This window comes from Prinia subflava, chromosome 12 (genome assembly GCF_021018805.1).
Source record: "Prinia subflava isolate CZ2003 ecotype Zambia chromosome 12, Cam_Psub_1.2, whole genome shotgun sequence".
Lineage (NCBI taxonomy): Eukaryota > Metazoa > Chordata > Aves > Passeriformes > Cisticolidae > Prinia > Prinia subflava.
In genome coordinates this window covers 19944572-19972521 of record NC_086258.1, presented here as the reverse complement: position 1 = coordinate 19972521, position 27950 = coordinate 19944572, and the positions used below count along the sequence as shown (strand labels likewise).

General features: G+C 59.4%; 2 protein-coding genes across 8 annotated transcripts; both read left to right on the top strand.

The window, feature by feature from the left end:
• The first annotated feature begins 194 nt into the window (after positions 1-194).
• On the top strand, positions 195-15887 carry RAB37 (RAB37, member RAS oncogene family). Of its 7 annotated transcripts, none has more exons than XM_063409740.1 (10): positions 220-459; positions 5980-6090; positions 10085-10195; positions 12202-12243; positions 12315-12450; positions 12534-12586; positions 13068-13133; positions 13893-13949; positions 14209-14285; positions 14389-15887. In XM_063409740.1, exons 1-10 carry the CDS (start codon positions 400-402, stop codon positions 14492-14494), a joined length of 819 nt encoding a protein of 272 aa, XP_063265810.1. In that variant the 5' UTR covers positions 220-399; the 3' UTR covers positions 14495-15887. The 7 variants fall into 7 exon arrangements, with proteins under 7 accessions (XP_063265816.1, XP_063265810.1, XP_063265812.1 ...); XM_063409742.1 differs by having other exon boundaries at positions 222-459; positions 12384-12450; XM_063409746.1 differs by lacking the exon at positions 10085-10195 and having other exon boundaries at positions 195-459; positions 12384-12450.
• A 2247-nt stretch (positions 15888-18134) lies between these two features.
• NHERF1 (NHERF family PDZ scaffold protein 1) lies at positions 18135-27884 on the top strand. Its single transcript, XM_063409735.1, has 6 exons — positions 18135-18591; positions 24508-24669; positions 25378-25531; positions 26072-26112; positions 26617-26715; positions 26838-27884. Exons 1-6 carry the CDS (start codon positions 18199-18201, stop codon positions 26988-26990), a joined length of 1002 nt encoding a protein of 333 aa, XP_063265805.1. The 5' UTR covers positions 18135-18198; the 3' UTR covers positions 26991-27884.
• Positions 27885-27950: the final 66 nt, after the last annotated feature.

Sequence of the window (27950 nt, the reverse complement as noted above, 5' to 3'; positions counted from 1 at the left end):
ACGGCGGGGATGTGCGAGGTCGGGGGGCTCTGTGGGGGTGCTCAGAGATGGGCACAGAGATGGGAGAGCCCCGCGGTGTGCGGAGAGCCCGGCGGGCTCTGCCGGCCCGGGGGATGCTCCCAGCGCCTCCCCGCCCCCGGGCGGGACCGGCCGCTCCCCGCTGCCCCCTGGCCGCCTCCTCCGGGCGGGGGAACTCTGCCAGCGGCGGCGGGGAGCACAGGGCACCCCTGCGGGGCGGTGCCCGAGCGGGCCGGGCCGGGCCGTGCCGCGCCGGGCGGGCGCTGCGGGGCCGAACCGGGGCGGGCGGAGGCGGCGGGGCGGGCGCTGCCCGCGGTGCTGAGCGGGACCGGCGCTGTCCGCGGTGCTCCGGGGCCCGGGCACCCCCAAACCCCCCCGGCCATGGGGGCCCGCGCCGCCGGCCCGGGGGGGGACGGCTACAACGAGGACCTGCTCCACAAGGTATGGCTGGAGATGGGCACGGGGGCGCGGGGGCTGCAGAGCGGGGAGCGGGGCAGGGCTGCTGCTTGAACTTCCCAGCAAATCCCGTCCCTCTGCCTTCCTCGCTCCTCGTCTCCCGCCGGGGTCCGGCTGTCACCCCCATCCCGGTGCGGCGGCAGCTCTCTCCCCGCCGTGGGGATGCGCAGCCCGCAGGGTCTGGCCCCGGTCCCAGCCGCGTCCCGGCTGTGGCAGGCACGGGGGCGGCAGGATTCGGGGTGTTCGGGAAGCCAGGGCTGCTGGAACGGGGCCAGCCCCGCGGCACAGCCCGCGGGCGCCTTGCAGCCGCTCCCGCTGTCCTGTGCGGGACCAGGGCGGGTCAGAACTCCGGGGCTCTGTTTGCCAGAACCAGATTAACGATCCGGGACTTCCCTGCCATGGAACAGCCGTGTCTCAGAGACGTCCATTCCTGCCCCGGTTGCTTTGAAATTCTCTTTCGCAGCGTTTCTGGGGCTGTGTTCTGTAACTGCAATTGCACGGAGGGGGGTCAGGGTTGGTGGTGTCCCTGCGGGGCTCAGGCTGTGCTGCGGGGACAGCAGCAGGGCTGCCTGCTCTCTGCAGTCAGGCTGCAACTCCTGGAGTGGTGGAGGAGATGCTGATTTATGGCACATCTACCCATCACTCCTTCCTGCCGTCCTCACACTGCTTTCCTGCGGTCTTCAGTGACTGTGCAGGGACTGGCACCCTCAGGAAAAGCAGGGATGGAACAAGACAGGAGAAGAGCTGAGGTTCTGTGGATCCCTCTTCACAAATCCCAGTATGTTCTGCATCCTGCTGTACTCAGGACAAGGTGCTCAGCCCTTGATTAGAAGAAATACATCAATTAGTAGCAGCTCTCATTTCTGTTGTACATGGAAGACATAGAACATGCCCCCAGGGGCGACTTGAGAAACTTTGATTCTTTGCAAAGCCTTAACTCTCTCTTCTCCAGGAAGGAGCTGCAGCAGTTAAGGAATGACCTTGGTGGAAATGAGGCTCTGGGCAGAAGACCTGCCCAGGCAGGCAGCCAGTCCAGCCCCATGTTCCCTGCTGTTTCCCTTGGTATTTTCCTGCCTCTCCTGCCTGGGCTGCTTGTCTTGCAGAAACAAGGCTGCTCTCACTCCAGGGAAGTGAGGCAGCAAATACCTCACTAGATCTTCTGTCTGAGCAAGCAGTCACATCTCAGATGTGCTGAAAAATCCCAAGTGAGCTTTGCAGTCTGGAGACAAGGATTAAATTATTTCTGGTTGGTGGCTAAACCCAGGCCTGGGAGGAAATGGGCCAGGAGCTAACCAAAGCAGGAACTGCAGAGGTTTATTCTTGTCTGTTCCAGAAAAGTTTTGCTTGATGCAAAATGATGAATCCTGCTCTCAAGTGGTTTGACCCATTGCCAAATCATTCTTCCTCCTCTGTGATTCCTGGATCCATTCAGCTGGAACAAGACCCAAAGGCAGAGGGATGTGTTCCTTGGCTGTGGTTCATCCAAGGTGTTAACAGGGGGTTACAAACAAGGATCTGCTGCATGATCTGAGCCAGGTTTTGTTTGATGCACAGCCCTAGAGCTCATGTCTGCAGGGCTGAGATACAGCCTCTGCCAAGGCAAGGGCCCGGCCAGGCTGGCACAGGGCTCCAGGCTCTCTCTCAGGTCAGTGTGGGTGTCTTGGCCATGGTGAAATAGTGCCTGGGCAGGTGGGGACAGCCCTGAACCGTCCCTGTGGCACACAGCAGCTTCTAGCAGCATCCAACTCCATCCCTGGAGTACTGCTTGGAGCAGGAGGGAGGCAGCACAATTTTATATAAAGGGCAAATCAAAAATAAGTCTCAGGGACTGAAAGTCCCAGCCTGAGAGGCCACAAGGGTGGGGTGATGAGGGGCTGAGAACAGCCATGTCTTCACCCTCAGCCCTCTCCCAGTGCCATGTCCCAGCTGAGCTCTGCAGGCAGCTGTGCTGGGGGGCACGTACACATTTTGCCACAGTTTGTTGTGATAAATCCTGCTCACCTGGGCACAAACCTGTGAGTTCGGGGCTTCAGCAGCTCCCTGAGAGCAACACTGGAGCCTGTGGAGGGCACTTCTCCCTTCCCTGCATCCCCGAGTGGGGTTTTACCCTGCCAGGCTTCCATTAGCTATATTTAGCTCATGCATGTTAAATCTTGAGAATGAACTGGGAAGACAACCTCAGCCCACACGCGCCGTCCCAGATCTCCTCCCGCTTGGCTGGCACCAGGATTGCAGCCATCCCCTCCCTGCACTGCCTTGACAGCCATGCAAAACCTCTCTTCCCTCGGCTGGTTAGACCAAAATATCTCTTTTCCTTGCAAGTATGGGAAGTTTGAATTATTTTGCCTTGTCCCTGCAGCCCATGCCAAGCCAGCAGTGATTTTGACTGGAAGGGATCCATGTACATCTGAATTAGCCCTGAACTAACTCAACTCCCAAATAGGAAGGGTTATTTGCTCTTCCCCTAAGGCAGAGCAGGCAGATAAGCCTCTTCAGGAGGGTGTTACAAGCTGTACCTGCTTTTCTGTGGGGCGGTGGAGAAGTCAGGTTACCCCTGCCCACCCAGGGGAAATGATTCCCTTTAGATGGAAACAAGGATTGCTCTGACTGCACTGGGACTCAGCAGTGGTGATGTAGGACTGTCACCAAGTGAGTCTCCAAATCTCAGGAAGGTTTCCCTCTGTACCTTGCCCAGCCTTGGCAGAGCACTGCTCCATCTCCACATGCCAGGCAGAGAGGATCAACAGCACCAAAAAGAACCTTGCAACATTTTACTGAAGTTTCCCATTAAAAAAACCAACCAAACAAATAAAAACCCCACCAAACAAACTGTGAAAGCTTGGGGGGCTGAGAAGGTGTGGGGAAGGTCAGTCTGTGGCTGAGGATGAGGAAAGAGTCAGGACAGCTACGGAACTTCGTCACTGGGAAACCTTTTACTGTCATGACTCAGTCATGTCCAGCCTGAGGTTTCAAGGGCAAACTAGCCACATCTTCCCCACGGTGGGGGTTTTGTTTCTATGTTTATTTTGTAACCAGGAAGGCCACAGTGATTTCCACTGTGCTGTTTCTCCACAGAGCCCATGAGTTTTTCCTAAAGTCATTAGGAATATCTCTTGGCTAATCCAGGCCAAATTTTACTGTTATTATTAAGTCATGAAGCAATTCATGAGTTGTCTCTATTATGAATCCCATTTAAATTATTAACAGAGGAATCTGCCTTTTATACATGTTCTCTGTAAACCCTGGGCTCTGGAGGCTTTCTGGTACTCATTCCAACCAGCCCTTCTCCCTCCATAATTAATGCTGTTCTCTGCATTAACTTCTCCCAAAGACAGCACTGCAGGGTGCAGCCGTCTTGTTGCACATCCCAGCATCAGTTTTTTACCTGGAAATAGTATATAAAACCAAAATATACATCACTGACGTGTAGGAGCCACATGGTAATGAATTCTTGGGGTGCCTTCCTATCCATCTGCTCCTGGGCATTTCCTTCTCTCTGCACAGGGAAGAGTTCTGGGCCCTAGGGAAAAGCCAAGGGGGGTTGGGCAGGGAAATCTCCCCCAGGAAAGGGGTGACCCAGATCCTCTGGCCCAGAGATTTCTGCCTCCCAACACTCCCCCAGATCCCGTGCAAGCTCCCAGCTCACGAGGCTGCTCTGAATGCACAAGTGATCTGCAAACAGCCCAGGCAGGCAGGAGGGGGAAATCTCCTGTTTGGATCTGGGCACAGGCTGCAGCCTTGCAGCACACAGGTCTGTGCAGCAGCCTGCATCTGGCAGAGGTGCAGGGCTCCCTCCTGCCAACAGCTCTGCTCAGCAGGTCAGGCTTTTCCCAGGACACGTTCAGTGTTTGGGGTGTGTTTTCCAGGGGAAAGTGCTGATTCACTAAGGCAAGCATTCACTGAAGTGTATCAGCATGAACAGGCTCCAGGCAGGTTGTGGGATGGTGCTGGGCAAGGCAGGATGCTGATTTCCTGCCAGTCCATATCCCTTTATTGTCTGTGGTCCTTAAGCTCCTTGGCTTTTGGTTTCAGCCCACTTCTTTGGGATCTGTGGGCTGCAGGAGCGATGGTGCCAGGTGCTGTGAATCCCACATGGCCTCCCAGGGTATGGAATCAGGCCTTGATCTGCTGGGGCTGTTCAGGCACTTGATTAAACACATTCCTTCACACACATCCTGTGTTTCACGAGGGGAAGTGCAGTGCCTAAAGTGGTGCCAGGGTTGGTCACACCCCAGGGCCCTTTGGGACAGGAGAGGGACAGGACTGGATGTGCAGAGGCTCCCCTGCATACTGGGGAGCTGCTGAAGCACCCTCAGGGTGGAGACAAAGAACTGAGGTGTCACAGGATGGAGCGAGGCTGCTGGAGCTGCACAAAGACAAACCAAGCAGGGGAAGAAGAGATGCAGCCAAGTGTGGCAGCAGTGGATGCAGAGTGGGGACGTTCAGTCCCAGCACCTCACTGACCCATCCCTGCAGCCTCAGGGGTGACAGGGGACCAGTAACAGAGGGGACACTCTGTGTTTGCCAGAACTGCAGCTTCAGGAACACCCCTGTCCTGAAAGACAAAGCCCAAACCACTTCTAAGCAAGAGGCCTGGTAGCAGAGTGTTTATTTTAACTCATGTCCTGCGAAAGGGTTGAAAGTGCCTCAGTTTCCTGAAAGGATGGGAATGTTTGCCAGTGGCTCTGCAAACAAAACCAGACAGCATCAGAGGGAAGGGAGGTTCTGTTTGCACTGCAGGGATTTTAAGGGACATGGGGCAGAAGGGAAGATGAGCTCCCCAGGGATGACGTGTGGGTACCAGGGCCATGGGCTGGCAGTGGGGGAGCTGCTTAAGAGGTGACAGCTCTGACACCAGCACAGCTCCCTTGTCCCTTCTGCTCAGGGATGGGAGCAGTCTGGGGCTTCCCATGGGGGCTGGAGGGGCAGAGGGACCCTGTGACTTCAAACCCATCACTTTGCAGGGGGGAGTGCTGTGGGTCCATGACATGAAGGCAGCACAAAGCCAGCCCAGTTACCCGGCGAGGCTGCGAGGCTGTGGCAGCAGCTGTGTGCAGCAGCTGCAGGAGATGCTCTCTTTACCAAACAGTTTTGGACTTAATCCAGTGACTCCAAAGTCCTCCCAAAGAGGTTTTCCACCAGGCCTGTGTGAGCCAAGGCAGGTTCCTGAGCTGGGGTAGGAGCATCTCTCCCACTCACTCTCCATGACAAGGTGTGCTTTGCTTTCCCTCCCATCTTTCCCCTCTGGGACAGGGTGCAGTGGGTGTCAGGCCTGAAGCTCATCCCATAGCACATTTCATCAATTACAGAGATGGACAAAGGGGTGGAAATTCCTCTCTGGGCAAGTATCAGAACCAAACATGACAGATCCAGGGGCTGGGTGGGTCCTTCTTGATCCTGCTGCATTTGCTGCCACATGCCCCCAGCACACCCACCCAAATGTCTGGCCTCCAGCTCCCCCACCACCTGCACCTGCACTGATCCCTCTTCATCTGGTCCTTGCAGACAATCCTGGTTGGAGACAGCGGTGTGGGGAAGACATCTCTGCTGGTCCAGTTTGACCAGGGCAAGTTCATTCCTGGCTCCTTCTCTGCCACCGTGGGCATTGGGTTTACGGTAAGAGCCCAGCCTCTGCTCCCTGGGGTGTGCACTCACCCTTGAGGAGCAGCTTTATTTGGGGAGTCAGAATCTTTGTGTGGTAAGCACAAAGGATTGGATACTTTGCTTTGGTGCTGCTGGATGAGGAGTTTGGTTTGGCTCTGTGCTTCTTGGCAGGCTTCGGGCTGCTGGGAGGGATGAAGGATGGGTAAAGCTCCATATTCCAAAACCCTTGGTGGGGCCATGCCTGAGTGCAGCCTTATGCTTCATACATAACGCTGTCTTTGGAGCTGCCCTGCTCTGCCAGGGAGATGCCAGCCTGTGTCCTGCCTGTGTCCAGCCTGGGGCCCTGGCAGAAAGTCAGGCAGATGGTGATGGTGCCTGGGAAAAGCACTTGGTTGCCATCCAGAGCTATTTGCAGAGCTGCCGTGGGGTCTCAAGTGGCTCTGATGTGTGTCCCCTCTCCTGGGGGAGCTCAGGACAGGGACAGTACTTAGGACCTTATTCCAGAGAAACTGTCATCCTTTCAGCATTGTGACAAGGCTGGAACTCAGCAAGGGGCTGCTACCCATGGGGATGTGATTACCCACAGGAATTTCCGTTTTAGTTCAGGCCAAGGAAGTAGGAAAACGTGCCACCAGTGGGGATGCTCTGGGGAGCCAAGCAGCCCAAGGGTGTCCCTGCCAAGCCCTGAGCAGGCAGAGGAGGCTCAGCCACACCACTGATCTCCCCCAGCTTCCCTCTGCCCCGTTTCTCCCAGAGCAAATGCCAGTGTGTGGAAGTGATGCTCAGCCAGGCGTTTTTCCTGCCTGGGCAACTCCATGAGCTCCAGCACGGCTCCAGCTCCAGCCCCCTCCTCATCTTGCTGCGAGGAAGCTCAGCCACTTGCAGGAGCTCTGAGTGCTCTGGGCACTTTCCTGGCCATAGAGCACATAAAAACTCTAAATGCCCTGGCTGGGTCTGAGCGCAGTTACAGGACTGGAAATACAGGTTCTATTTCCTGGGGGGCAGAGGAAGGCTTGGCTGGTGCAGGCAGCCCCAGAAGGGGTGGAGGTGGATGCCATTCCAGAGGGCATCTCTGCCCCTGGACCTCCTGCAGCCATGCGTGGCCTTCACCCGGAGAGCAGCGAGGGGCATAGCCCTGCACCCTGAATCCCAGTGCTGTGAGCAGGGGGGTGGTTGCCTGAGGTTAGCCCTGATGTGGGAGAGGTGAGATATTCCAGGGAAAACAGATGAGGGAGGGCTCCAGGCTCTTGTACACGAAGTGATGCCTGTAAGGCTGAAGACCTTGGCCAGCTGTATGAGGTTTTACAGGGTGGGGTTTTGGGTAACACAACATCCCTCTCCAGGGATTTCTCCCACATTTTTCCCTGCTCGTGCTTTTCCCAAATGAGGTGCGGTATGAGCTGGGCCCCCATGGCTGGTGGCGGGGCCAGGGGGCTGCGAGCAGCCGGGGGAGCCGCGGGCGCCTCTGGACTGGCTCCACACCGGCTGCCGGCACCGGGCCCGCTCCCTGCCGGCCTCCCCGCTCACGGGGCACACCCGGGGCACACCCGGGCCTCGCCGGGGCTGCAGCAGATGGGGCAAACCTCCCAGCCCGGGGTGGCTGCTGCGGTGGGAGCGGGAGCGCCAGCCCCGCTGTCCCGGCGTGGCACGGTGGGGTTTGGCAGCACCGGGGTCTCCAAGCCCACACTCTGCGAGGGACGGGGTGTCTGTCCGTTCGTGGGGTGAGCAGCTCCTCCTCTCCCCACGCGTGTGTCCGGAGGGATGTCCCGGAGCTCTGCCACCGCCAAGCGCGGCCGAGCCGCCGGCAAACCCAAGCACCGCGGGGTCCCGGTGTGGGGGTGCTGTGGGACAGGCTCCCGCTCTTCAGCCTCTTCCTCCTCATCGCGGGCTGGGCAGGGAGGCGGCCGGGGCACGGCCTCGGGGGTGGCATCGGCCTCGGAGGAGGAGGAAGAGGAGGAAGAAGGCGGGTGGGGCCGCGGCGCCGGGACTCGGCGGCTCCGCTCGGACGCGCCATGGGCGGCCCCGAGGGGGCGGCGGGGACCGAGACCCCGGAGGGGAGCGGGGATCCCCCGGAGGGGAGCGGGGATCTCCCGAAGAGCAGCGGGGATCCCCCGGCGCTGCCCCGGGACTGCGAACTGTCCGGCAAGGTGGGAGGCGGCGCGGGGTGAGCAGGGATGGACCCTGCAAGGTCTACCAGAGGGGAAGGGTTGGGTTCGCCCTCATCTCGGGGGAGACAAGGAGGGGTTTAGGAAGGGTCCCGCGGGCCGCCCGCTTCCTCCGCTGCTGCGATCGTGCCCAGGAAGCGGCTGCGAAACGGGGAAGGAGAAGGGGGAGGAGGCGGCAGCCGCTGCTGATTCCCGCAGCACTTCTGTGCCCCGGGAGCCCCCGGTGGAGCTGGTGCGGGGATCGGGGTTTTCCCTCCCCGGGAGGTGGGGATGGGGGTCCCTGCCCCGGGGGTCTGTGCCCCGGGGTGTCCCTGCAGGACTACAGGACTTTGGGGGGCTCCCGGGGCAGGAGCAGCGTGGCCGAACTTCGCCCCTTGAAAGCCCGTCAGACTTTCTCCAGGGCAAGGGGCTCCTGCCAGCCCCGCAGCAGAGCCCCCATGACACAGGGAAGGGGGAGCAGAGCCCATCCAGGCCATCGCAACACCCCAGGGGCTCCGAGGTGGAAGCAGCAGCCAGGGCTCCCCTTTACCCACAGCGCAGCATGGTGCTTGTGAAAGTGTCTGCACCCCTGCCAGAGCCTGGGGCAGGGGGGACCCCTCCTTCCTGAGTGTGCCCCTCTTCACCAGCCCAGGCATGGGTTGTCCCAGGGAGCGCTTTCCTCATCCAAGCAGCTCAGGGGAGGCATGGGAGTGATGAACCTTTTACCCCAAAAATTTCATATACAGCCCCAGGCTGAGCCCAGCACTGCTGGTGTCAGCCCTGACAACCCCTGCTGCCTCCCTGGCTTGGTTCCAAAGTGGTCCTGCACACTGCCACTTTCTCTAAATTGCTTTTATTCTTTTGCCTTTATCCTCCCCTCTCTGACTCCTCTCCATGGAGGGCAGTTTCCATGTTTGAGGGAGAAAACCAGCTTTCAGCTTGGCCTAAAGTGAGGTGGAGGCAGAACTGAGCAGTGTTTCCAGCTCCCCACAAGTACTGGGGAAGGATTTGACCAGCAAAGCGGCAGCAGGAGGCAGAGCATTTCCATCCACCAGCTTTGGCTGTGCTATCCCTATGGAAGGTGGCCGTGCCCTGCTGTATTTGCCTGACCCGGAGGCAGCAGGGCTGCAGGGATTTACTTTGCAGCTCCAGCATCCTGGCAGGGTGGGCAAGCAGGGATGGACCTTCCTGCCAAAGTCCTGCTCACTGCTGGTTTGTGTCAGGGGCCAGATGCAGGCAGGTTAGGGTTGCTGGCAGGAACAGGTTGCTGCAGGTAGGCAGAAAGCACACAGCATCAGGAAAGGCTGTGCTTGTGGAGCCCAGCATTGGTCCTGGCTGCTCCCTGCCTGAGTCCAGCAGTGTTGGAGCGGCTGGAGAGCCTGGGCCGATCCTGTTTGCTTAGCAGGAGGGGAAAGGAACCGTGTTTGTTTTGGTGTCTGCAGCAGGCACCGACAGGGAGAGAGTCCCGGACACGCAGGGTTTGCCCAAGCCATGCATCAGCCCTTGGGCCAGGCACGCCCGGCTCAGGGGCAAGGTGTGGGTGGAGGTGGCTCCACACATTTGGGAGCTGTGGCTGGGACATGGCCAGGGGCTGGCTAGGAGATAGCTCTTCTTGCTGCAATACTTGCTTTCACACCAGCTCTTCCCCTCTTTTTGCTCTGCTGACCTGGGGGCTCCACTTGGCTGCACCCTCAGAGGTCCCATCCCACACCCAGCTCCCACCCAGGGCTTCCCAGACTCATCAGGACCAGCCCTGAGGAGAGAAACGACAGGAGAGAAGGAACTGGGGAGGGCTCAGCACCAGCCAGGGGTGCTGCTCCCTCCCTGTCCTGCTGACCCCTCTCCCTGCGCCCATCTTGCAGGTGATGTTGCTTGGAGACTCGGGCGTGGGGAAAACCTGCTTCCTGCTCCAGTTCAAAGACGGGGCCTTTCTCTCCGGGACGTTCATAGCCACCGTGGGCATAGACTTCAGGGTGAGACCGCCAGGGCTGCCAGCCCCTCGCCTCCCTCCACCCACACCCTGGCCAGGACAGGGTGCTGGGGAGGGGGAACGGGAGCTTTACAGCCTCTGTACCCCCAGTTGTCTCCCAGCCAGGAGCAGGTGCTTGCTGAAACCTTTCCACCTTCCCTGGGAGAGCAGTAACAGACATGAGCCCGCTGGTATTGCCTCCTCTTACCTTTAAATCAGCAAACAGTCTATGTTTAGCCCATCCCAGCTGTGTTCATGGGCTGGGGGTGTCTGCTGGGCAGCTCCATGCAGGCTAAAGCCAACAGCTGGGGGGGGACACACACTGGTTGCTGTAATTTCATGCCTTGAAAGGGCTGAAATGGGCTGCTGAGGAGTTGTTAGGGTTACCAGATCCTGTTTAAACACCCACGCTGCTCACCAAAGTTGAGCTGCAGGGTGTCTTTAAGGGTGTCCAGGGAGGCAGAGCTGTTTGCAGCACAGGGCAAGGCAGGAAGGAAGCCCTGGGGGTGTCCCCGGGCAGGGCTCTGCCCACAGCCACTGACACGTGTCGAGTGCGGTCAGTGCTGCCTCTGCCCCCACAGCTGCAGCTGCTCTGCTTCTCTGCCAGTTTGGCTGCTCTGGTGGGACTGGGAACTCTGTGATCAGGGGCTGGGGGAGACTGAGGGCTGTGGGTTTGGTTTGAAGGGGCCGTGAGGCCTGTCCTTGGGATAAAGCCATGAAAGAAGGAAAACCTGCTGTGTCCCACTGCTGGGCTCAGTGGTGGTGTCCCCAGAGGCGCTGCCAGCCCACAGGTACCGGCTCTGCCTCATGCAAGCATCTCCTCCAGCAGTTCATGGCTCACTGCTCTAGGTAATCTCCAGAGTCTCCCAGGGCATGTTTTTGTTTTATCCAGCCCGTTTGCTCAAATGCTGTCATCTCCACATGGGCTAAATTTCCATTTCAAACAATTCCAGGCAACCAAATTATTTATAGGGGTCTTCTCTTTCCAGGCTCCAAGTATGATTCTTTAGGAGTCTTAAAATAGCTTTTTAGTAGTTCTTGCTTTTCTTTTTTTCTGGCCCCTGGAGAAAAGCCCCTGCACTTATTTCCAAGATGAGAGCAGTGATTGCCTAAGCCTCGATAGCTGCCTCCCCAGCTCAGCTGGAAATGTCTCTTTCCTTTCCCTGTCCCAGCCCAGCCTGGCAGCAAATCATCCTGACCCAGGAGATTTCCTCCTGCCATGCTGGATATGGCTGTGTGCTACATGCAAGCCCTCCAGCTCGGTGTTTACTACCTCCTTTAAGGCTCCAAGCAAGGCTCCATCAGCAAGGAAACCTGAGTGGGGCACCCAGCATCACCCAGTGTACATGCCTGGGCAGTTTGTAGTGCCCAAAGCCCTTTAATTACTGTAAATAAGCTAAATTTTTAGTGCAGCAGTGGTTCCTGAGCACATGGAGTGAAGAGTCCCATCAGAAACATCAGGGCTTTTTGGTGGGCAAACATAAAAGCACACCAAGGTGTTATTAATAAATGCAAATTTGTGTGTGGTTCATCCATGCCTCCCCCCTTCAGCAGCTCTGCCAGCTTCTCAGGGGCTGCTGCAATCCCAGAGCTCCCCGGCAGGAGCCAGGGCAGGTCAGAGTTCCTGGGATTTGCTGGGCAGCCAACTGACTCATTAACTGACTCATTAGGGGACTTGGGAGCCACAGGACAGGGACTCTGGCTGTAGGAGGTGGACGAGGCACTGGATCCAAGGCAGGCTGGGATCTTGCTGTCTCTGCTGATTCTGCTCCTCACCCTGTCTCGAGGGGATGCTCCGGGATGTCCCCACAGCTGCCAAACCAGCAGGATCACAGTTTGTAGCAATGAGGCTTCAACATCCAGCCCCACAGGCAGCCTGGCTTCATCCCACTGGCTCAGGAGAGCAGCTGAGGGACTGTGGAATGCCAGCTCAGTGCCAGGGTTGGCTGGCATGTGCACCAGGACATAAATGTGCTCTCCTGATAAATGTGCTCTCCTTGTTCTCTGCAGAACAAAGTGGTGGCTGTGGATGGTGTGAAGGTGAAGTTGCAGGTGAGCTTTGGGAGGGGGGAAGAAATTTCCAGATGGGAGCCCACCTCAGGCTGAGTGTGGTGATCTGGCAGGGCTGGGAGCCACAGCAGCAGCTCGGGGAGGCTGCTCTCCCTGCTCTCACCAGGGCAGTCTCTCGGCAGATTTGGGACACTGCAGGGCAGGAGCGTTTCCGCAGCGTCACCCATGCCTACTACCGGGATGCCCAAGGTGAGTTTGGGGTCCAGCAGGGGGAGGAGGCTGTCCAGAGCCCACCCTGCAGTGTAGCAACGCCTCTGCCTCTCCCCCTGCAGCCTTGCTCCTGCTCTACGATATCACCAGCAAGATGTCCTTTGACAACATCCGCGTGAGTCCCGCCGGGGTCGGGAGTGTTTCTGCCCAGGGCTGGGGCCGTGGGGGCCCTGCGTGGCTGCCCAGGTGTCTGGGGCAGCTGGGGGCCTGCTGTGCCTGTAAGCACGGGCTGTTCTGGCCAGACCCAGCCAGCTGGGAGCTCATCCCAGGGCACCTGGCTGGGTGCTGCACGGCTGGGTGAGTTTTGTTTAAGGACGGGGTGAATGCCTGAGGGAGAAAACGTGGTTTAGGAAGGATGTGAACTACGGCTTGGGCTGTAGCCAGGAGACGGGGCGTTTTCAGGACTGCTCGTCTGTGATGCTGGAATAATTGCTGTGCCAAGAAAAGGCATTATCCCTGTCCTCGTGGGGGAGAGATGGGGGTGCTGAGGGGGTGTGAGGGCTGACAGGGAAGGGAGGGAGGTACTGAGGGGTGGAGGGCTGAGTTGGGAGGGACAGGAGTACCCCTCACCCTGACCCAGCCCTGCTGCCCTGCAGGCCTGGCTGACGGAGATCCACGAGTACGCCCAGAAGGACGTGGTCATCATGCTGCTGGGCAATAAGGTGCGTGCAGGGTCCCCACCCCCCTGGGGTCGCTCTGCCACGCCCTTGTCATTCCCATGGCTGTGCCACCCCTTTGCCATCCCCGTGGCTGTGCCACGCCCTTGCTGTCCCCATGGCTGTGCCGGGACAGGGCTCTGCCTGTTCCCCCGCCGGGCTCTGCTGCTCTCCGTGCCCAGCCGAGCGCAGAGGTGACCCCGGCGGTTCGGGGGCCGGGGAGGGCGGTGTTCCCGGTAGCCAGCGGGTGGCAGCACGAGGCTGACGCTCCGGGTACGGGATGCATCCGGGTGTGGGATGCTTTGGTGCAGGATACTGCTGACTGTGGGATGCCCACCCAGGCCTGGGTGTACCCTCAGGTAACCCCAAGCCCTGGAGGCCAAACAAGGCCCCCGATTCTCCCCACGGGTCCTAGATTCTGCTGGGTGCCCAGTGTCCAACGGGATTTCCCCCTGGGACTGGATGTCCCCTGGATCCTGGATGATGCTGGGTACTTGATGCCCAGCAGGGTACCAGAGCCTCCCTGGGTCCTGGGTACCCTCAGGTACTGCCCCAGACCCTCGGTGTCCCCAGGTCTCAGGTGTCCCCTGACATCCTCAAGGCCACCAGGTCCCGGATGCTCCACAGATCCCGGATTCTCTGGGCAGTGGATACTTCTGGATCCATGGTGGCCCTTGTTCCTGTCAGCCCCCTGAACACCCCACACTGCTGGTTTGCTAGTTCCCAGCTGGCCTGGTGTGTGGTGACATTTTCTTCCCTTGGCAGGCTGATGTGAGCAGCGAGAGGGCTGTGAGGACAGAGGATGGAGCATCACTGGCCAGGGTGAGTTGTGCCAGGCTCTAACCTGAATTAAGCCCCCCACAGAACAATTTCATGTCACTCAGGGTTCCCATGCAGCCATGCCATCCCCTCTGAGTGCCAAGACCTGCTTGGCTCTTGCAGGGGCAGCATAAGAGTCACTTGCATACAAAATCGGGGGCAAGGCAGGGAGGGGATGACCCTCAAGCCTTGTCCAGGCTACAGGGATGATTGAGAGGGCCGGGAGGGGGATGGCCATTGATGGGTCATGCTGCTCTTGCAGGAGTATGGAGTGCCTTTCATGGAGACGAGTGCCAAGACTGGCATGAACGTGGAGCTGGCCTTCCTGGCCATTGCCAAGTAAGAACCTGGGGCCAGGGGACTGAGCAAGGGAGGTTGCAGCCCCAGCACCTCCCCCACACCAGCACAGTGTGGGAGGAGTAACACAGCCCCACCACTCTAGGGAGCTGAAGCAGCGCGCGGTGCAGCCCCTGGATGAGCCCCGCTTCCAGATCCATGATTACATCGAGTCACAGAAGAAGAAATCCAGCTGCTGTGCCTTCTCCTGAGGGTGGCCCAGAGGAGCTGGCAGGCCTGGGGGCCCAGGCAGGAGGCAGAGCGGGGCCCAATCCTGCCCTCAAGCACTGGAGGGAACCAAGCCCTGACAAGCCAAGGTGGATGGGACAGCACAGTGGAGCAGAGTGCATGAGGAGGGCTCTTGCCCTGGTGCCAGGATTCAGATCCTCCTCTCTGCAGAGCAGTGACCTGTGTGCCACCGTGGGAATCACTGTGGTGTGGGGACTGCCAGCCTGGCCACTGAACAATGGTGATCCATCACCTCCATCACATGAGCAGGGTGCAGGACACAGCCACACACCTCACTGAGGGACCCCTGGAGCGGCTCAAGGGGCTGTGCCATGGATGAGCCCCCTTGCAGCCCCCAGTCCTGTCCTCCCCTGCAGCTATTCCTGCTCACAGCGCTGCTTTTGTCCAACTGGAAGGGTCTGGTCCAGCCCCCGTGCCCCTGGTGCTGCCAGGCTCTGGCTCCCCTCCAAGGAACCTCAGCTGTGCCCCCTCAGGCTGCCCCACACCCCAATGCCTGTGGCTCTTCACTCCTGTAGTTGTTGCCAATGGCTTTTATCCTCCTGCCACCACAAAGGGAGTGATGTCCTCACTGAATCCTGGCTCTGCTCAGGGGAAGGGCTGGGATGGGGAAGGGTCCAGCCAAACCTGCTCCCTGCCCACACAGCTGGTGTGAGAAGTAAAATTCCCCTGGCAGCATCTGAGCAATGCTTGGGGCACTTCTGGTACACACAGCAATTTGGAAACACTTTGCTTCCTCCATGTTGTAGCCACAGAAATTAGAGAATTAATTTTTTTTTTTTAACAAGAAAAGGCTTTTTTGTTTCAACACCTCCAGACGAAACCATCTCCAGCCTCATGCAGGAGATGCCCATGGTGGCACCACCTGGGGTGATACCCCAGCCCTGCCACCTCCCAGGCCAGGCTGGGTTTCTCTCCCATCACTGCCCATGTAGTACAACCATGCCTTCCTGCTGCTGGCAAATAGCAGCTGGAACCCACTCTCTGGTGACCAGAGCTTTCAGCCAGCCACCACTGCTCCGCTGGGCACTGGGAGGGCTCAGGGACACCCCCGGTGCTCAGCCCAGCTCTGTTGCTCCCTTGAGCACACTGTCCACTCCCCTGAGCACTACCCAGAGCAGTCAGATGGTGAATATTCAGTTGTGTAGCTGAAGCACTGATGCAGAGAGCAGCTGTGGAGGGTATGGCACTGCTGCACGTAGGAGCCAGGGACTGTCCAGCACATCTGTCCCCATCTGTGTCTTCCCTGGCCCTGCGCCTGACCGCTCGTGTCTCACCTGCCCCTGTGCCTCCTTCACCTTTGCTCTGTCCCTGGGTCTCTCTTTGCAAGTTTACAGATTAAAGCTGAGTATTTTTGAGGCTTTGCATCTGTCTGATTGTTTACTGCGTGAGAAATCCCTGCCCCGGGTCTGCGACGTGGGAGGCGGCTGCACACAGGCGCTGCAGAGCAGCTGGGCCGGGGCCCGGAGCAGCCCTGGGGAGGGGGAAGCACCCACGGCCCCTTCCTCCTCCCTGCCGGGGGTGGGGGGCTTTTGCTGCACATTTCAGACAGACCAAAGGTGAGAGAGGAAGAGTAAACATGGTCTGTTAAATTAAAACCAACCTCCTCCCCTGCTGTTCTCATGGTGCGGAGTCCAGCATTCCCCAAATAACTCCGTCTTCCCACCAATGGCATTGCTGCTGCCGCTTGGCTGATGTCTGCAAAAAAAAATGCTAGATGGCTTCAACACAAACAGACATTGGCTCTTTTCTCTTTCCCCCCTCCTGCCTGAGCTCCTTTAACTTCACTCCAAGATGCAAAGGGCAGGAGGAGGCACTTGGGGCGCGACGGTCCTGCCTGTGCCCTGCCATCCCGCAGGCACTGTTGGACCCAAAAGCAGCTTCAGCTGTTTCCTTTGCTGCTGCCTTCCTCCTTATCAAGGTCCCGTGCTCAAAGCAGCCCTGCTGGAGCTGGGTTTTATTTCCTGACTTAGGGCAGGGTACCTAAAATGTGCTCTGCATCCGCCCTTCCAAGATGCTCACTTGTGGGGCTGTGCTGCTCACAACCCCCCTGCCAAGGGGACGGCTGTGACAGGGGGGATGGATCCCCCATCCCGGGGCCGTTGCACAACCCGTGTGCCCTGGTTTCCCCCCCGCAGGCATCTGCCGCCGGCTGCCGTGGGATTCCTCTCTGCCGCTTTTCTCAGGGCCGAGCAGCCGCGGATGAATGCTCAGCCGAGTGGAGGAAACAAATGAGCCCACCCTCGGCTCCCACGGAGCTGGAGCACGGCCACCCCGAGCACACGGGGGGCTCCTCGGCCGCTGGGGTCCCTGAGCAGGGTTTTGGGGCAGAGCGCCCTGTGTGAGTCCCATGGCACGCAGCTGTCCCCTCCTTGCTTGTCTACAGCTCGGACAAACGTGATCCTGGCTGCCCCGAGGACCTTTGCCCAGGAACTTCAGCCAGGCCCTGCACTGGGAGACACCGATGGCACCTCAGTGGCACCCTCGCTGGGACAATCCCAGGAGCCAGGAGGCAGCTCTGCCTGGCACCAGCAGCCCTACGGCACGGCCGGAGCAGCCCGGGCTTGTTGCTGCCTTGCTCCGCCCTGGCTGAGCCTAAACCCCGGGATCTCACATGCTCATGAACCCCATGAGCAGCGAACATGGAGCCAGCGGAGAGCAAATCCCCTGGGGTTCCCTCCATTCCCCCCCCTCGGGCCCCCAGCGCTAGGGTGCTGAGCAAGGTTCAGAGGCAGCTGGGGGAGCAGGGCTGGTATCTCATTTCCACTGTCAATGGAGTCACCTGCCCTCTTCCCGCCCCGCTTTCTTAGACAATTTCGATTTGGGGGTTTTATTTAACTGTCGAAGATTCGAGCATCCCTCCACCCTCTGCGCTGGAGCAGCGCTGGGACTGACTGCAGCCTTAGAGGACTGGGCGAGGGTATGGGGTGGGTGTTCCCCGAGAGGCCACCCGAGATGTGCCACGGAGCGGGAGCGTCCCGCCGATCTCCGGCCACCGTGGGCGCTGTCTCCAGATGGTGGCGGAGCCGATCCCCGGTGGGGGAAGCTCTGCGAGGATCGGGACTTGCCGCCGTGGGCTCGGGTGGCCCCAGGGAGAGGCGGAGGTGCTGCGGGGGAGCAGCCCGGCCTCACGGAGGAGCGGCCGGACTCTCGAAGGAGCGGTCGGACCCCGCGGGCCAGCGGTCAGGTTCCATCGGGGGAGCGGTCGGACCCCACCGGGGAGCGCTCGGGCCCCACCGGGGAGCGCTCGGGCCCCACCGGGGAGTGCTCGGGCCCCACCGGGGAGCGGTCCGAGTCAGACTCCACCGGGGAGCGGTCTGACTCCCGAAGGAGCGGTCGGACCCCGCGGGCCAGCGGTCAGACTGCACCGGGGAGCGCTCGGATCCCACCGGGGAGCGCTCGGACCCACCGGGGGGCGGTCCGGCCCACCGGGGCGAGAGCTCATTTGCATACCCGCCCCACATCATTTGCATACGACCATTAAATTTGCATAGACACGCCCCCTTCTATCCTTATATGGCGGGTGTCAGCCCATCCCGCTCTCCCATTGGCGGCTGCCTGCCCGGTGCCGCCCCCCCCATATAAGGCGGGCCCCGGGCTGGTTGGCGCGCAGTGCGCTGAGTGCGGGTGGCGGGACGGGCCCGCTGCTGCTCCCGCCGCCTCCCCCGCCATGAGCAGCGGCGCGGGCCCCGCCGCCCGGCTGTGTCGCCTGGAGCGCGGCCCGGATGGCTACGGCTTCCACCTGCACGGCGAGAAGGGCAAGCCGGGCCAGTTCATCCGGCTGGTGGAGGCGGGCTCGCCGGCCGAGCAGTCGGGGCTGCGCGCTGGGGACCGGCTGCTGGAGGTGGACGGCGAGAACGTGGAGCGGGAGAGCCATCAGCAGGTGGTGGAGCGGATCCGCGCCGCCGCCGGCGCCGTCAGCCTCCTCGTCGTAGACTCGACGGCCGAGGATCAGCTCCCCAAGCGGGGCGGGGCGGGTGCGGAGCCGCCGGTGATCGGCGGGCAGGCGGCCCCGCTGCCGGCGGAGCCCGCGGCGCGGGAACCCAGCGGTGGCGAGCAGCGGGTAAATGAGCGGCCGGGGCAGTGGGGCTCGGAAGTTTCTCGGAGCAGAGGGTGTTGTCCGAGGAGGAGCGGTCGCGACCGGCCGTGGTCGTCGCTGTCCAAGCGAGCGAGCGGGAGCCGGGGCCGCCGCGTCTGCCCTGGGCGTCCTGTGCAGTTTCGGTCTCGATTGGTTTTTTTGCTTTGCTTTAAACGCGGCTCCCCAGAAACCCAGGGTCCTGCCGTGCCCGACTGCTTTGCCTTTTTTATTTTAAATATTTTTTTTTCCTAATGGCCCCGTCTCCCAGCCGTGTCAGGACAGGCGGGCCCGCCGGGCTGGTTGAACCCAGAACTGGCCCCGTTGAGTCCTGGAGCCCTTCGGCGCATCCCTGTGCTGCGGGCCGGTAAAATGGGGTGAGAAAAGCAACGGGGTGAGAAAAGCAACAGGGCGAGCTTTGATGTGCAGCTGAGCCCGGGACTGGACTGAGGGCAGCTGGCGCCAACCCATTCCGAAATACAACAAAAACCATGGCGTGGCAGAGAGGGATTTTTGGGACTGAGACTCCAGATATTGGTGGTAGTCACTGCTGCTTTGAGTGTGTTCAGTCTCTGCTGTGGAGTGGAGAGAGCAGAGCCCTTCCCGGGCTGGGGGCTTGGTCCTGGCAGCCAGTCCCCACAGGGGACTCCTCACTCAGGAATGTCGGCCTTAAGCACACGTGGGAGTGAGCAGTTGCACAAACAAAGTGATGTAGAAAGGTGAAGAATTGAGAAACAGCTGACCTTTCATGCCCCAAGCGGTTCCTAAGAGACGCTCTGGTCTCTGGGAGATAATACCGCTTTTTATTTACCCAGCAAAGACGTGTTTGTTGTTACAACAGACATGTGGATGGCTCCCTGGGCTGCAGCCTCTTGGTGTCCCCAGTGTGAGGAACCTTCTGGGGAAATCGTGTGACCTGTTCCCAGAGAGGCTGGTGCAGTGGAGCTTTCCCAGTGTTGATGCTGAGCCCAGGAAGACCTTGGTGCCTCACTGAGCTGTTGTCACATAGGATTTTGCTGAGGATTAGGTGGTTTTGAGCTGTGAACTTCAGCCTTGTGTGTGTTCTCCTGGTTGGGCTGATCCACTGCAGGCACAGCTCTCATCTCTGCCTGGCTAAAACATCACTTGAGCACTTCCTTGATGGGTTTATTTGGCTGGGAACAGCCATGCTCTATCCGTGTGCTGTCTCTCTTGCTCGCTGTCCCCTGTGTCATTCCATGTCACTCACGTGTGGCCCCATGCCGGTCTCCAGTGCTGCCCCACGCAGGGAAAACGTGCCTGCTCTTCCTCATGTCACGGTGCCAGTGCTCCCTCAGGGCCAATGACACTGTTTGTGTTCTGCTTTCTGCTCCCAGACCTCTCCATGGGCTGGGGAAAATAAGAGGGATGTTGTTAATGCAGCTCAGGTGAGTCCCCTGCCAGGCTCGGGGGCTGAGGACGTGTGGTCCCCAAAGAGGACGGAGCCCCCTTGTGCTGTGGGCCGCTGCCTGCTCACTGGAGTGATGGAAAGAGCTTAGGAAACTGGAGATGCCCCACTAGATTTTGGGAGACGGCCTCAGCTGGAGATACCTCATGGGCTTCAGGGAACAGTCTTGGCTGAAGATTCCCCACAGCCTTGGGGGACAGGCTTGGGGCACAGTTCCTGCACAGTTACTGCTGGCAGTTTCTGCACTAGCGGTTTTTCCCCTCCCTCGAGCAGGAAGCAGGTGACATGGGGTGACATTGCCACAAGGCCCCAGACAGTTTCTCAACAGGTAGTAGCAGGAAATCTTGCGGTCAGGGGCAGGACCCAGTGGAAAAGGCAAGTGGGTTTAAAGACATTGCGCCCACCAAGCAGGGTGGGAATGTGCTGGGCGGGATGCAGAGCCAAGCTGGAGCAGGCAGAAAGGGATTTCTCTCTAGTGAGGCAGGAACACACTGGTGGCAGTTCCCAGCCACTGGCAGCCAACCTGTGCTGGCTGCTCCATCCCCCACAGCTCCATCCCATCACTGTGGGTTGAGGGGATTCCCTGGGATCACAGGAGAAACAGGAGATTTGCACATGTCAGAGTCCTGTTTGCTTTATTGGGCTGGACTTGCCTTTATTTGTTTAACAAGCCTGGAGACGCTCAAGAGCTGGGAGAGCTGGGTGAGTAATGTTTAGTGTCTCTCACCTTCCAGCAGAATCTATTCTCTCTCCAAACTGTGCTGGGTCCTGCATGATTGGGACTGCCAGAGGGCTCAGACACCCCCACAGATCCCTGAGGCAATTGAGGGAGACTCATCATGGGCTTCTTTTTCATTCCTATCAAACCTTGAGTGTGTAAATCCCCCTGAGGTTTTGAGCCTCCCTGGGGAGCTGATCCATGCACCCCTGCCTGCAGTGCTGTTGGTGACAATTTCACACCCCTCGGCTCTGCCCCGTTTCCTGGGGCCCTGTGCTGGGGGGTGTCCCCTCACCAAGAGCTGTGACAGTTCATCTTCCCCCATGTTTGTTTCCGGAGGCTTCAGCTGCTCAGGAGTGTCTTGAGAAAGTTCTGTGCAAACCACACAGTGTTCCCAGGGCGGCACTGGGTGCTGCCAGCACAGTGCCCTGGTACCAGGGCAAGGCATTTGCTACCAGCCCCAGGCTTCCCTCTTGCAAATTTAGTGCTAAATTAGAGCCCTCCCTGCCAGCAAGGCTCATCCCTCCTTGTAAAACCTGGGAGAGCCTCCCAGGGCTGGCTTTCAGAATGTAACAGGGAGCAGTTCCCCCAGCACTGGGAGCATTACACTGGCGTAGCTGGTGTTTAATTAGGAAATGAATTAAATTTCCTCTCAAGGCAGCTGCATGAAAAGCAGCTCCAGTCAAACAGGACGTGACAGGGATGCTGCAAAGGAGGCTGCTTTGCATCCCCTTTGTATGAAGCCCGAATGTGTGCGCCAGATTTTGGGACCCGTGTGAATTTGCTGGCTCAGGCGTCCTCGGAGCTGTTGTGTTCCTCTTTGAGTAACTGGGAATGTTGCTGCCTCCAACAGGCTTGATGCTGCTTGTAGGGCTGCAGGGAATTTCCTGGGACTTGAGGCTTCAGAAGCTGTCCTGAAATTGCTATTGGGGGGCTGGGAAATGAGGAGTGAGTCCTGACATGCTGTGCAGCTGGGGTTCCCCCCAGTCCTGGGATTGCTGGTCCTGCCAGGTGGCTGAAGGCGCTGCGGAGGGAGAAGCATCTGGGTGTGCCCCAGATCCTGTTTCAGGGCAGGAGCAGCAGTGCAGTGCTGCAGAAGCCCTCACGCTAAGCTGGCATCTCTGCAGACAGAGGCGTCTCTCCCTTCCCGGGGTGTAGAGGACAGGGGTGGCGTGGGTGTGTGTGCAGGGGCTGATTCCTGCTCCCCCGCTGCCCTCCCTGCCAGAGGCTGTGGTTGCTCATAAGGAGGCTCTGCCGGCTAATCCGTGTCCCAGCACCGTGGGAGGGCTGCCGGCCTTGCAGGACAGGATGCAGCAGCTTAGAGAAATCAGGGGCATTTCCGCTGCCCAGCTCCCAGCTCCATAGCCACGGGTCTTCTCACATCCTGGGTGCTGGCCCCAAACCCTCTTTGCCTCACGTTGCCCAGCCCAAAGGGGGCTTTGGAGCTGGAGGGATGCCCTGCCATTGGGTGCTCTCCCCGTAGATGGGCAGGATGCAGCTGCTGGAGGATCGGATGCGTTTGTTTTTGTCCCTGGGAGGCAGAGTGGTGGCTGCCCGCAGGGTTTCTGTGATTTGGGGAAGGCACAGGCAGCCTGGCATGCTGGGCTGGATCCTTTGCAGCATCGCTGCCTCCCTCACCACCGTGACCTGTCCCTGGTGTCCTGAGACATCTGCCCAACCGGCAGGACTTCCCATCCCCCCCAAAAATTCATGGCACCAGCACGTCAGGGAGCCCAGGCTGCCAGGGCTTTGTTGGTAGGGGTGGGAGCGAGGACCTCCCTCCTCCTCCTCCTCTCCCGGGAGTGCTGCCAGCACCGCTTGCTGGGTGCTCCCTCTGGCTTTGTCCTGAGCTATCGGCGTGCAGCAACCCCACAGTGCTGCCAAGGGCACGGGCAGCGTGGGTGCTCCACAGCCTGAAGCCCTTGCTCAGGGTCGAGTCAGGGCAGGGACCTGGGGAGGTGCTGCCTTCCTCTGGGCTCCAGCAGCTCCTGCCCTTTGTCGTTATTTTGGGTATTGTCTGTCCTCACCATTGCTTGGGACTTCTGCCTGGGTGGAGGATGCTATCAAACCCTGTGAACCTGCTGCCACTTGGGCACGGCAGGGACAGGAGGGCAGAAGGGGCAAAGTCAAGGGGTCACAATCCTCCTCCCAGCCAGGGAATCCACAGCTGGGCTGTTGCACTGGGCATGTGGAGCTGAGGCACGTGGAGAGCAAGTCCTGCACACCAGTGCTCAGGTGTCTCAGGATCACCTTCACTCGTGGCAGATGTGCCGGGTGCTGCCTGCACCTCCCTTCCCAGGGCATTGTCGAGTGGTGCTGGGATGGCAGCCAGCCTTGACCATGAAGGAAGGCGTTGTGCAAGAGGATGGGGCTTTATGAGAGCTTTATCAGAGCTTTATCAGAGCTTTATTGCAGTGTTGGGCTCAGCAATTGTAAATGTGTCACCCCGGCCGATGGGGGACCCTGTGCCATACCAGTGTGTCAGATATGGGGAGTCAGCACCCCAGGACCCAGGTTTTCCCTGCAGTGGGCAAAGGTGATTTCGTGACAAGATGCAAGAGTGCTGTGCAGGGGTAAAGAGCACCCCAGGGCAGGTGTGGGAGGGCAAATTCCTGCAGTGCCTGTCCTCAGTGATGCTCTGGGTACCAACAGAGAAAAAATGATCTTGGGTGAAAGATTAAATACCAGTCCCCTTGGTGAGGAATATTCCAGCAGTTTGAGTGAGGCTTGGCTGCTGGGAGAGCCCAACCAAAGCTCAGGTTCTGGTGGTCAAGGTGGAATCAAACCATTTTATATAGAAATTGTAAAAGTGGTATTGGCTGCTAGAGTCAGAGCAGTTCTGACAGTGCCACATGCAGGTGTCTGGTTCGTGTCACCTGCTCCCTCTGATGCTTCCTGGACATCCCACTCCCCACTGGGTGAGCAGAGGCAGCTCCTGTGTGCCAGGCTCCCAGGGATGCTCCTGCTTCTTCCTGCTGTTCACTGTGTGGGGAGCTCAGAGGGCTCCAAGTGAGTGGCTGTGGCTGCCTAGCACGGTTCCCTGGCTCCAGGTACTGGTGGATCCACAGGTCAAGGTGAAGCCAGGTGCTGATGAGCTGGGTGTTGCCTCCTGGAGAGGTGAACGTCCCAGCCACACCACCCCAGTGGAGCTGGTTTCTGTGTTGCAATCCTGGAAGGTCGTGCTGGGGCATGGAGGTGCCTCAGCATTAGAGCTGCTCCATCTGGGTTCCAGCTGCCCGAGCCCTGTGTACCCCTCCCCTGCTGCCAGTGGCTGTGGGGTGTTCTGGGGTGGGGATCTCCCTGAGCCCATGGCTGGGTTTGCCATGGAGAGGGGCTACAGCTGGCAGGGGGTGACAGAGGGGACCCGTGCCAGCACCTGAGACTTCTCCAGCAGCCAGAGCATCCCAGGTGGGATGGGATGGAGTGGGGGTGCTTCCCAGCAGCCTGGGCTGTGTTTCCTCCTCCACCTTCATGGCAGTTGCAATCCTGATCCCAAAGGAAGAGTGTGGTCTGGGAACACACATATGATACCATGTTACGTCAGTGTTTCACTGCAATTATTGTGCCCTGTGCCTAATTAATTAATTAGAGCCCAGGATCATAGGGTGTTTGGCACCCTGCATCCCATCTTGAGGTGTCAGTGCCCACAGGTGGCCACTCGAGGGTGGTGTCCCTGTCACAGCCACCTGGGGTTCCTGGTGCTGTCCTTGGGTGCTGTGGGGTCCAGGAGCAGCTCACCCACAGATTGTCCCCGTTGCAGGAGGAGCTGAGACCTCGCCTGTGCCACATGAAGAAGGGCCCCGATGGCTACGGCTTCAACCTGCACAGTGACAAGAGCCGCCCTGGGCAGTACGTGCGCGCCGTGGACCCCGGCTCGCCGGCCGAGGCAGCGGGGCTGGCCCCTCAGGACCGCATCATCGAGGTGTGCTGGGCTCAGGGGGCTCTGGGGGATCTCTGCCAAGCCTGGCACCCCTCCCATCCTGGTGCCTGGAGCCAGCTGCCCTTGGTCAGGAAGGCACGCCGTGTCCCTGGTGCCGGCGGTGACTCACGGCACAGCCTGCCTGCACCAGCCTGCCGGTCTCCACCCACGGGTGCAGCACTGTGGAGGGCTGGGACTGAGCATTAATTAGCTGTCTAGGGGTTAATTAGTGGCAGTACTGTCCCTGGGATGCCCCTGGGGTGGGGTAGGTTGGGGACAAGGTGCACCATGGTTGCAAGTCCTGCTGTCAGGTGTGACCAGGGTGGGGATGAGCTCTGGTTTGTGGCAGGTGGGATGAGGATCCATGAAAGCAAGGACCAGCCCTGCTGGTCACCAGGCTGGGGGGCTGCTGCCTCTTCTGGGATGAAGCTTTTTGGGTTTCTGGAGACTATGGCATGGCACAAGGGTTTTGTGGGAGTTTCCTGCCAGCTTTGCCCATTCAATCCCATGCCAATCACTCAGAGGAAAATCTGCTTTTAATGAAGTTTTTCTGACTTCACTGCTCATCCCTGTGGGGCTGTGAATGCCTGTAGGGGCTATGGGGTGGCTGTGCTGGGATTGTGACTGGTACCAAGGCTGGTACCTGACCCCTGTGTGGTACTTCTGAGGGGTGGATGTCCCCCAGCTCCAGTGGTGATGTGGTGCCTGCAGGTGAATGGTGTGTGCATGGAGGGCAAGCAGCACAGTGACGTGGTGGCAGCCATCAAGGCCAGCGGTGACGAGACCAGGCTGCTGGTGGTGGATGTCCTCACAGATGAGTTCTTCAAGAAGTGCAAAGTGGTGCCTTCGGAGCAGCACCTGACAGGTGGGCTGGGGCCTGTGCTGCTGGGAGGGGTTTGTGCCACCTCTGCTGGCTCTATGTCACCTTCTCACCAAACCTAAGGGTGCTGAGCCCTGGGAGGTGATCTGATCACCCTGGGGCCAAGCAGAGTCACCTGGCTTTGGCATCTCCATGGTGTCTGCCTGCCCAAGGGCCCCATGCTGGGCTGGTGGGGCCGGTGTGGGCAGGTTTATGGCCCTTGGTTCCACTTTGGCAGGGTTTATGGCTTGGGGAATAAACAGACATCAGCTGCCCTTTGCTCTCTGCTGTCAGGGTGGTCCCCAGGAGGATGGGGAGGGGGTCTCACTGGGCTCCACATCACAGCTGCCATCATGGGGATGTGTCTGGCAGCATTCCCCTGTGCCACGGCGCTGGCTACAGCGGGTGGTTAAAAAATCCAGGACCTGGCCAGACCCTGGGCAGTGTTGTGTGAGCATTGGCCATGTACAGCCTTGGTTTGCCCTCCTTTGGCAAGGGGACAAAGCAAACACATCCTCACCCAGTGCCCGTGTCCTTATCCCACAGGTCCCTTGCCAGAACCAGTTGCCAATGGTGACATAGGGAAGGTAAGAGCCTTGTCTTGATTTTAATTCCATGTCCAGTCAGGGACCCTCCTGTTATGTCTCCTCTGCCCATGGGGGGGTGATGCCACCAGACACCACAGTGGTCCCAGGCTGCCACACAAGAGCTGGTGCCACTGGCAAGGGAACTGGTGTCCTCCAGGAGGGGGGAGGCTCGTGGTGCTGAGTGCATGGAGGTGGCTGCTTTCCTCCTCTCTTTTGCCTTCTGGTGCTCCAGGGCTGGGAGCCCTCGTGCTGCAGCAGGGAAGCAGCACCCAGCCCTGCAGCCACCCTCCCCCTCACTCCTGCTAAAGCCAGGGCAGTCAGTCCCGGCTTTAATCCTTCCCCGCCCTGGATGGGCAGCGCTAGAGGTATTTATGTGCCTGGAGCTTGCAGGGGATTATGCGTGGGGAGGACGGATTTCATGGCCCCCTGGGTGGGACTTGCAGCTCTGGAGGCTGTTCTCAAGGCCCAGGGCTGGAGCTCACAGTGCCTCCCTGCTCCCCCCAGGAGAATGGAGGAGAGCCACGGCCCAGCTCGGTGTCCGAGAGCCCGTCCAGCCCCACGCCCCTGGCCGTGTCCCCCAGCTCCGGTGACACCCACGGCAAGGTAGGGCTGGCAGTGCCAGGGGGAGGTGGTGGCTGGAAGGCAGGATCTGGGCTGAGCCCCCGCCATGGGGGTGTCCAGGGGGACACACAGGGGGGCTGACACCGCTCTCACTGCCCTCGCAGGAGGGTGACAAACGCCACTCAGCATCTGGCTCCCTGCTGGACCTTGACATCCCGCTGGCTGTGGCCAAGGAGCGGGCGCACCAGAAGCGCACCAGCAAGAGAGCGCCCCAGATGGACTGGAGCAAGAAAAATGAACTGTTCAGCAACCTGTGAAGGCCCTGAGGCAGGGTGAGGGTCTTCCAGCCCCTCCCAGCCTCACACCCACCTCTCCTGCACTCCTCTCCTCCCTGCCGTGGGCTCCTGGTGGAGATGTGGGGCTGCTCCCTCCCACCCTGCCCCAAGCGCTGGGCTTTGGTGGCCAGTGAGCATCCCTGCAGAGGGGTTCTGGGCCGGGGGTGCTGGGGGTGCCCCCTCCCAAAAGCTCATCCCCAGGGTGCTCCTCCAGCCCTGCCTTGAAGCCCTGCACACCCTGGTAGGCACAAGCAGGGGGTTGGGAGGGATCAAGGATTTGGGGTGGCCTGATGCCCAACACTCCAGGTCCCCACTGTTCCCTGTTTTTTTCCCCACCCCAAACCCTATCTCCATTTGAGATACCCCCCAAATTACCCTTTAACTGCAAACCTGAGGCTTTCAGTGTCTTCTACCAAGCACCACCAGCCCACCCACTGACCAAGCCGGCGTGTTGGACCCTGGCCTGGCAAGCTCCGTCCACAATGACCCTGTCCCTTTGCCTCTTCAGCTGCCAGGAGGGGTATGGGTGCCCAGCATTGGGGAGGGCCCAGCACCCTGCCCTGGGGCAATCTGGGGAGAGGAGAGGGTGTCTGGAGCCAGCACAGCAAGCAATAATAGTCTCCTTTGCTCCCGCACACTCCTGGAGACAGAGCCAATCAGGGTTTGAATCCAACACTGTTTAATTTAAAAGCTTCTCATATCTTTTTTTTTTTCCTGAAATAAGTGTTTTTCCAATCACTTTTTTTTTTTTAACCTGTATTTTGTGGAAATTCTTCCTGTGGATGTTTTGTTTCCATGTACCACAATCAGGTGTTGTTGTACTGTTGAGCTCAAGAGAAATTCTGTTTACTGGAATAAACGTTTCTGACTTCACAAGTCTGGTTTAAGGCTAAATCCTTCCAGAGCATGGGGGACTGCAGAGGGCTTGCTGTGGCCAGGGGC